This window comes from Silurus meridionalis, chromosome 3 (assembly GCF_014805685.1).
Source record: "Silurus meridionalis isolate SWU-2019-XX chromosome 3, ASM1480568v1, whole genome shotgun sequence".
In the NCBI taxonomy this organism is placed as follows: domain Eukaryota; kingdom Metazoa; phylum Chordata; class Actinopteri; order Siluriformes; family Siluridae; genus Silurus; species Silurus meridionalis.
In genome coordinates, this window is record NC_060886.1 from 21,710,709 (window position 1) to 21,720,607 (window position 9,899).

The window sequence follows — 9,899 nt, forward strand, 5'->3', positions numbered from 1 at the left end:
CTGTGTATAATAGTATAGTGTATAATTGCCTGTATGCGAAAGCTAGTGCTTTTAGAACAAGGGCTGCTCATGTTATTAAACAAGTGATTAAAACACTGAGGAAAATGTGCCACACTGAATGAGTGCAATTTTAGCTAATGGCAAAATATTGTGCAAAAAAAAAAAAAGAGACATATTTGAAGCTTAATTTAAAAAGATTTTCAGGAAATGTTATTGCTTTTTAAAACGACTGGAAAATTAGCCTATACATTTCTATGTTACGTTTGCAGGTTTTCTAAGTTGGTGGCAAACCTGGTAATGAAGAGCAATGAACTGAAGCAAAAAGAGTGAGAGATGACGACAAAACATTTTGGGGGGGAAAAACGCAGACTAAGTACCGACACACCTGCAAATGGCAGAACACACAAACACACACCTACACACCCAGATGGCTTTCCACTAGACAAATTAATCCATCAATCCCAATCAAGCAAACATGGTGGCCTTCAGCTCACATCAACACCAAACTTCTTCTCAATTACTGACAGAGAGAAGTGGAGAGAAAATACACAGAGAGAAAGACAGTGACAAAGCGAGGGAGTGGGCAGTTAGGGGGAGTTGGGAAGAGGTGGAGAGAGAGAGAGAGAGAGAGAGTAGCAGGATGACAGAGGAGCTCTCGGTTGGCTGACGGCTGTTTGTTTTCAAAGTCACAATTACACGCAGGAACAAATCAGACTACTGCTGACTCCTAAACACGGCCTTCATTCTGAAGGCCTGCATGATTAAGTTTAAATGGCTTGGCTTCCTCACTGTCTTCTCACACACACACACCACAATGGAAAACAGGAGACAACAGTCACAATGACAACATCCTCAAAACAATGAACAGGAAAAAAAAAAGGGGGGGACAGCAGTCTGAAAGGAGTGGAGGAAAATGTGTATGCAAAGTTTAATGTTCAAAGTTGAAAAGCTTTGAAATCTCAGTTTCAGTGCGATACATATACAGAAAGAAATCGACATGGTAGATGAGAGACAACAGGAGAGAGAGAGAGAGAGAGAGAGAGAGAGAGAGAGAGAGAGAGAGAGGAAGGGGGATTTATGCGATTTCTTTACCCAAGCTTATGCCTCAGACAGCAATCATCTGTCTTTCAGTCAACGCAATGGTGTGTGTGTGTGTGTGTGTGTGTGTGTGTGTGTGTGTAAAATGCCGACTCAGAAGGAAAGTAATCTGGAGGAAGGTTGTCAAAGGACACGGACACAAAGGAAGTAAAGAATTGGAGAGACTTCATCAGCACAGCTGTCATAAACACAATCGATATCTTTCTCTAACACACAAAATTGCACACTTACCATCCAGCACAAATCCCTTTCCCCTCCTCACTCCAACACAAACACACAAAACTAAAATCCTTTCCCTTATGCATGCCTACTGTAGAAAAGTCAGGATTTGCAACCTCCCCATTTTAGATACACTTGTGTCAAACGTTGAAACGCATCACAAAACAAGCATTAAATCGCCATTTATAAATGTTTATCTTTGTCTGAGACACACACACACACACACACACACCCCGTCTCTCATCTCCCTGATGCTCTGGTGGGCTCAGATTTCTTAGCGACAGACTTTCATTCTGCTTATTTATTTCCACAGAAATTCCTGAGCTGGATGTGCTGGTGTTCTTGGCACGGCGTGAAAAACCTCAGACGGATCCCGAGCACTTTCTCTGTCTGTCTGAACAAAGGCAAGGAAACACATCTGCAGGCGCCCTTTTCCCTGCCTGTCAGCAATTTTCTCCACTCGCTACCCGAAAAAGCGAGACTTTTTACAGTCTAATGACTCAAACATAACTGTCAAGCAGTTAAGGAGCAGCTCGCGCTGCGGCCAGCCGAAAGCTCAGTAAAGCGACCGCAGCTCCACTGACCAATCGGAGCGCAGGAAAAATTTTAGTACATAAAAGCCTGATTCTACTTATCCCCCTGAGCTCAGACGTACATACGCTTTGTTTGCAATACTGTGGTTTCTTATCGAATCTGTCATCAGCGCAGGCTGCCTGTGGTTTTGGCTCCGATTTGGCCAAGACGTTTGCAACATGTGACGTGTCTTAGAGGTAAAAACACCCCCAGTACACAATACGGCTCGTGTTACACACAGATGAGCAGCGTCTGCTCCTTTCACGCCGGCTTTTCATTGAAACTGGGCACTTGTTAAAACTGCGCTGGCCTCGATGTGAACGAGTGCTTGACATTCATTACATCTCTTTTTTTTTTTTTGCAGAGCGCTCTTTAGACAAAGGGCAGATGGCTTGAAAATGCACCAACAACAATGAGACAGGAGAGAGAGCATCTGTCAGCTGAGGGGTCACAGAACTGCACCCACAATTACCACTTACTGCACTAAAGCTGTGTCTCGAATGGCGTTCATGCACGAGAGCACTGCTAAACAGGGACTACACCAGATTCTCGAACTGGATGTGGAGCGCCTTTAAAAATGCATGATCGCTGCACGCAGAATTATTCTATTAATGTAACCCAACTACTGAAATATTAAATACGTGAGGCAGAAATAAAGCCAACTTTTATTATTGGCACCGTTAGAGCTTTTTTACTCCTCAACCTCCTACCAATTTGACCCACATTTGTATATCGGGTTGTGAAAATTGAGTGCTTTCTGCTTTTGCTTTCAGTTTTTGAGCCCTAGATGAAGATGGGATATGAATATCTCCCAAAAAGAAACATATTAGTCGGATTTTTACATCAATAATAATAATAATAAATAGTAATGGTTATAAAGTCAATAGTAGAAATGTCCGTTTTGTACTCGTCCATCAAAACCAAAACAGGAAACAACAAAAAAAAGGCAGCGGTGTCAGCGTTGTGTTCGGCCTCGGACACTTCCACGACCTCAGCTTTATTTACATTTATGGCATTTGGGACACGTCTTATTCAGAGCACTGAAGATCAGGGAAGGATTTGAGGGTTAAGAGCTTGGTGGAGCTGGGATTCGAACTCGCTTTGTAACTGGTGTAATATTCTAATAGATTTACTTGCTTCTATTTTCCCAGAATCTAAACAACCTAGCAGTGTATTTAAACCACACAGGCTACAAAAGATGAACGTTTATGCTTATGGGTCTGTTCTTTGAGCTTCACAATCTGATCGCCTGGTTGTGATCGGATGAAAGAGCATTTCAACCTGAAACTTTTCGTATTTGCGTTTATGTACATTTATAGGACGTTGTCTATCGATTTCAATTAATGTATTCATAATCAGTGGCGTCCCTGTGCGATTTTGAGTAACAGCTCCTGTGCCTTTTGAGAAGGTGGTTTTGGAATGATTAAGGTTAAGTGATTCATACTAAAAGTGAGAAAAATGTGCATTTTAATTATGAGCTCTTTCTGACTGAAGGTCCCTGCATGTAAGGTCCTGGATGCCATAAACCTCAGATGAATGAGAAGTCAGAAACGTCCTTCCAAATTCTTCCACGCACGCCACCAAATTCCACTTTGTCCCAACACACCTTTTGTTTTAAGGCCCTGTCATGCACTAAAAAGAGAAATACTCCCTTCTTTTGTAAACGGTTTGCTGAGCGTTGACCACAATGTCAAACCGACAATTGACACAGGATGCCTGATGGTTTAAAACAGAAGGTAAACGGGTGTCAGAAGTCCAGGAGACGAATTACCCAAATCTCAGCTCAACACCAGTGAGCTCCAAATTGATATTTGCAAGCTTACTGATTTATTTGATTGGATCAATCCATGATTTACGGTACAAATATGTTCATGTGACGTTCCTCCGACCACAAAACACCTAGTCACCACCTTTACCTTCACCTTTATAAAGAGGAAAAAAAAAACATCATCTGATCATAATTTCCATTAGAAATGTTTTTGGGCCTGGAGAGCATGGGGTTTTCCATGACTTGAGCGGGAAGGTCGGGTGTTTGCTCTGGAACTGAAGCTCTGTGGCCTGTGGTCTGTGCACACAGCCATGAGCATTGAGGGAAAGGAGTTCCCAGGGTGCATTGCTCCTATGCCATTCACTTTGTATTGTTGGAAGGCAACTCAGTTTTCAGTCTTACTCACACACATAAGCAAGTCTGAGGGGAACATGGAGAGAACGGCAGTTCGTAGCTTAGAGCTTGAAGACAACGGCATTTTATATACATTTGAGATTATATTTTATATGTAGTTTTAATAATAAAATAAACAAGGTTGTTTATTTGAGAGATGAATAAGAACATTCACATAAATCCTACATCAGCGATGATGAAAATGATGTAGTACAAAAAGGACAAAATGTCTGCTAATACTGCTTATACAATGAAATCGCATTATCTTCTGGATCATCTCTACGTTAGCAGATGTCACCCCCTCCCCCATTTAAACTCATTTGAACTTTTCTTTCCCCAAAAAAATTCGGAAGTCAAAACCATTACAGGTTCAGACTTACATTCCTGACTTTCGCTGCTACTCACCTTTCCTATTAGCTTCACTGTAGATGCTGATTAATTCAGAGCAGTGACTGAATTATATGCTCTGAGACAAATGACTGAATAATAGGCTGGCAATTTAAATCATTAATACTTATAAGGTCCTTTAATTCATAACATGTCTGGCAAATTAAGAGTTTTTGAAAGACTAGCAGCGAGAGAGAGAGAGAGAGAGAGAGAGAGAGAGAGAGAGACACACACACACCAACTACTCATACAGACCTTTTCTATCCTCTCTCAGACACAAGTCTATTCTGATGAGACAAGCCGCAGTAACATGATCTAATCCCGTTTCCTCTGCTTACTGCATTTCCCAAACACAGCAGAAAGGACACAAACGACTGATAAATCCAATCCACAGCACTACAGTGTGACTGGAAGAGCTGTTTTCTGCTGCAGAGAGCAGGAGAAATTTGGAGGGAAGAAAAAGCAATACCGAAGGAGAGACGCAAGCAGCAGGACAGTGTCGGTTTGTACTGTACTGTATGACATGAAGAAATTGGACACAAGCTACATCTTCATCATCAGTCTCCCTCAGCAGACTAAAACGCAATGGAGAGCTGAAAACGGCCCGATTCCTTCGGCCACAGGGCGATTATTCAGGACTAAGAGGAAGGTGTAACACAGTTTTGATTGGAATTGGATTCTGAGGCTACAAATCACATGACACTTGGCCTCGATTGAGAGAGAGAAAGAGAGAGAGGGAGAAACAGCACTGAAGTGGTTTTAGGTAGATTAAAAGCAAGCAAGCCAAGGCTCTTAAGACTATCCTGATAATTAAATACGTCAAAGCTCATGAAGAGGCATTTGGGGCCTTTTTTATTTTGTACACCAACATTTCACCAAAGCCACCTAGTCAGCAAAGCCTTCACCGACCTGTCAATAAACATTAGCAGGGGCATCAGTAAATCTACACAAGAATGGATTGTTTTATTAAAAGTATTACCAGGTCTGTTTTTACTGCAAGCATGAAGAAAAAAAATCGCACATGCCAAAAGAGAAAAGCAAGCCATTAGTCAAAGGCCGGTCCCGAAAATCTACAGAGGTGTCTCGATGGAAACGGAAATGCTACAGATAGAAGGATCATCGAAGTTGCTGCGTCTCGGTGCTTAAAACATCACAAATGGAAATGCTGTTAATTGAATAAAAGGACAGTGGAGAACGATAGAGCCGCGTGAGATCCCAGGGGTGTCTTTTATATTCCCTTGCTTGTAAAATTGATACCATTTTGCAAAAAGAAATAGCCTGTAAATTGAGGAGCATTTCATATAAATCAGTAGCCATTATAATAAATACCATGTCCAAGCCCTTCGTAATTCATACTGTATGTGTTATAATATGAATATCAGTGATCTGCTCAAAACACAGAGAAAAAAAAACAAGTATTCTTGCGTTTCACAGATTCAGAGCTTCATTCCTGAGATGACGTTACAGTTTGTGTATAGTTTTTGGTGGATGTCCTTCCCATGTCCATGCAGGTTTCCTCGCAAAACCATGGCTGTAAGTGGACTGGTTAAGATGAATTGCCCTTTGTGTGAACCTTTCGTGTCCCGTTCGGGACACATTCCCGAATGGATCCACCGCAACTCAGACCAAGATAAAGCCGTTATTGAAGACGCATAACCGAATAAACAGGAGTAATATCACTTTTTATTATTAATGATAAAATACACAAAGATTTGGGAAGAGAATCTGGACTTCTCACCCTGCCGCGTTTCCTTGTATTTCAGACTCGGTGAAGGTGTGCAGCGCCTTTACTATTAGAGGAGTCAGGAGTGATACATGGCCACTGAGGTGAGGAGATGTATGACCAGGAGCGGGGTTTCGATCTCAAATATATCAAAGCCACAGCCTGCACCGAAGCCCGTTCTGGCTGCAGGTGAGAAGAAATACATGCGAGGGGAAAACCCTCAGGCCCTTTCCTCTTCCCTTCTTTAATCTGCACCATCATCTCCATCATTTAACTCTAACTGCAGCTGGGCCCCAGGTGAAGTCCAGGCTGCGCAGGAAGAAAACGAGGGATGAAGAGAGCCGGGTAAACATCTGGTGAAAACGTGGTCAACTTGTGGACCACACGTGCAGGTTTATCAGATCAGGCAGAAACTCAGCATGTCTATAAACATACAATAACGCACACATTCACACCCAACACAGACGAGCGCACTGGACTCATACATGCGCACACCTGCATTCAGACTTCTACGACGTCACTGAGAAAACCCTCTTGTTACGCTCCAGGCCATTACAGCAGTTTACTTGGCTGTCGGAGTGACAGAAAAGCTATTGTAGGATTAGCTCCGCTCTTTCTGATGCAGTCATGCCCGCTTGTTTTTTTATTACCAACGTTCACAAATTTGTGATGGTTACAGTGTAGGTGTGTTAAAGACAAAATAGCTACCGGGCAGTTTCCTTTTCCACATTCCTGTGGCCTTTTTCGATTTTAACTGCATTGGCTTTTTCAAAATGCAAATTTTGACTGATTTTGCTTTGTTTCAGCCTAAGGGCATGTTTTTATTTATTTATTTATACAAAAAAATGAGTTGCTTACACCAGATTGATTCTGGGTTTGTTTAAAGCAGGCCGTCTTCACTGTGGGTTTCCTTCACAGAACAGTTGGCCAATTTTCCCCCCCATTTCCACAATGCCCAAAACAAAGTTCGATTTTGTTGCATTTGGGTTATCTGTGGACCTCAATGCGTCTTTTTACACCTTTGCTCAAAGTTAAAATTGGAAAGCGACATGACATTACTAATCAGGCTACATGTTTTCCCAACCTATAAAGCAAACAATGGACTGGCGTGAACTTGAGATTCCCATGACTGTATGAGGGTTTTCTAACAGTTTTCACCCCAGACCAAACATATCACTTTCAGTCCAAATACAAAAATGTAAATGAAGCTACCAGCATGTGTCAAGGATGTGGAAGGTTCTCTGGTTTTCCCACACCGAGATATCTAAAATACCTCTATGAATAATGTGTGTGTGTGCCTCGTGATGGACCGGTGACCCATGCATGATAGTTTCCCACTTCATGACCAGTAAGGCAAAACAACCCTGGCTAGCATAAAGCGCTTACTGAAGACGTCTAGAAGAAAAATGGGAAGGTCTTAACAGACTGACGTAAACACTGTAATTACAATCAAGCCATCTGAACCTTTGGTTTGTTAAGGAAGAACCCCCCACTCAGAAACATTGCTTAAATTGCTTGTTTATATTTAGAGGAACTGGAGCAATTAGGTTCATTAGAAAACACTGAATGGATACAAACAGAAATGAGTGTGGAAGCGCTCGGAGTTCATGCGCGAGCTCTACAAAATATTCATGCAGGCATTCGGGATATGCTTTTTTTAGCGTGCATCTCTATACGGCCTGATTGGCAGGTCGGCTCGAGAGCTTCAGAGCTCAGTCCCCCGTCCATCAGCGTCACAACACACGAAGGCCCTCCATCAACAAGGCACGAGACAACTGCCTGGACACAGCTGTTTGTGTTTGTGAGTGCTTGTGTGCATGCATTCCTTACCTGACTTTTGCCCCACCAGGCATCCCGCTTGGCTTTCATCTACAACTTGAAAAGGGAGGAGAGAGAGAGAGAGAGAGAGAGAGAGAGATTAGGGCAGGGAGGAAAATTGTGCACATACTCAGGTTTCATTTTAACGACTGCTAATTGCATGCACATGACCAGCTGTAAGCTTTCTAATCAATAACATAAGCTAAAGGTGACTTGATTAAACTGTAGACATAAGTGTGTGTGTGTTTTTGCCCCCTTCCTGATTCGTCACAACCCTATCAGTGCTTAAAAAACATTTTTTAAACCGTAATTTTTTTTTTTTTTTTTTTTTGAAGAAGAAAAAGGTCATCCAACACAAATTGGCCCTGCGTTAAAAACAAAAGCTTAATTAGTTACTCAGTCAAGCAGATAAGCAAATTCAACTGACAATTGAGTTTAATTAGACAAGACACACTTTTGCTTGTCTTGCTGTTAGATATATATGTGTAAAACACAAATTAATAAAAACATTAATAAAAATAAAAAGGTTTAAGGATCTAACACCATTATGTTTAAATCATTAATCATTAATCAATTTAAATCATTAATACTTATAAGGTCCTTTAATTCATAACATGTCTGGCAAATTAAGAGTTTCTGAGAGAGAGAGAGAGAGAGAGAGAGAGAGAGAGCTATATGTCTGTACACACACACACCAACTACTCATACAGAAGAGGGGGGGGGCTAATACTAATACTAGGGCTAATACTTTTATAATGGAGAGCTGCAATTTCAGCAACAAAATATTATAATTTATTTAAATCAATTTTCTTAATTCTATAACAATTCAGTATGAGAGATGTTGAATTTCTGATCAGGAGGTTGTGATTTCAAATCCCAGCACCACTAAGCTACCACTGCTGGACCCCTGAGCACGGCCCTTAACCCTTAACTGCTCAGTTAGAAGTCGCTCTGTATAATTCGCCTGCCGAGTGCCATAAATATAAATGTATCACACTGTAAAGCAAATGATTCTTCAAACCAGGTCTATAAGTGCACATAATCTATAATGTCTTCCAGTCAGACCTGTTGCTACTTCCTGCAATTATTTCCCATTAAAAACAGGATCATTGTGTCCTGTTAGATACTTAATGTGCATGAAGATATTAATATTATAATATCGGTGTCTCTGCTGAGTGTAAATACCTAACAGAGTTAGCCAGTCATATATAATTACTAGCATGAAACATTCAGAGCAAACAAACAACATTCACACCGATTAGTGCGTCAATTGCGTTCGTTTACACACGACTGTGTTCAAGTGGTTAATTGTGTTCAAGCTATAGAAGAAGACATTAGTAGTAGCTGATATCCCTGCGGGAGACTACAACTGGTTGCTAGCGTGAAAGTCGATTTGCTTTCGCTTTAGACACTGAAAGAGCGAGGAAAAACAAAACACTGCTGCGATGAAACGTACAAATCAGAGACATGGGGAAACAATTTGAACCGTTTTGCACAGGCGGTTTTTTCCTAAGCCCATACGCCCGACCTGCGCTTATGTGGTATGACACGCCAGCAAACGTGTTTAATATTCCCCCGAAAAACACGTGTCAGTGTCCCAGTAGCTGAAATCCCCTGTTCTCCAGTAGCAAGGTTGGGACGTGTTTAAAGCAGGAAAACACGCTTGTGTGTGTGTGCGTTTTGAAACAGGGTTTAGGTTTCATTAAGAGGCTCTGAGCTAGAGCAGCTGTGCCGCCTGTATAACTACACATGACTGCGGTCGAGCTGCTAGAACTAGCTGTGCTCCGTTGTGCCATGAAAATGGAAAATAAATCAGTAACCAGATCCTGACAGCAAGTGAAATGTCTACTGGGTAAAATCTTCCAATCAAACTGTGGACGTTATATATATATATATATATATATATTCATTTCGGATCTA

General features: G+C 41.5%; 1 protein-coding gene across 2 annotated transcripts in view; it reads right to left on the reverse strand.

Annotated features, from left to right (window-relative positions):
• Nucleotides 1-9,899, reverse strand: part of pard3bb (par-3 family cell polarity regulator beta b) — a 256,037-nt gene that overhangs the window by 95,396 nt on the left and 150,742 nt on the right. For both annotated transcript variants that reach the window (XM_046845136.1, XM_046845137.1), the window contains exon 17: nucleotides 7,992-8,036. In XM_046845136.1, coding sequence (XP_046701092.1) covers nucleotides 7,992-8,036 — 45 coding nt within the window. The remainder of the gene's footprint in view (nucleotides 1-7,991; nucleotides 8,037-9,899) is intronic.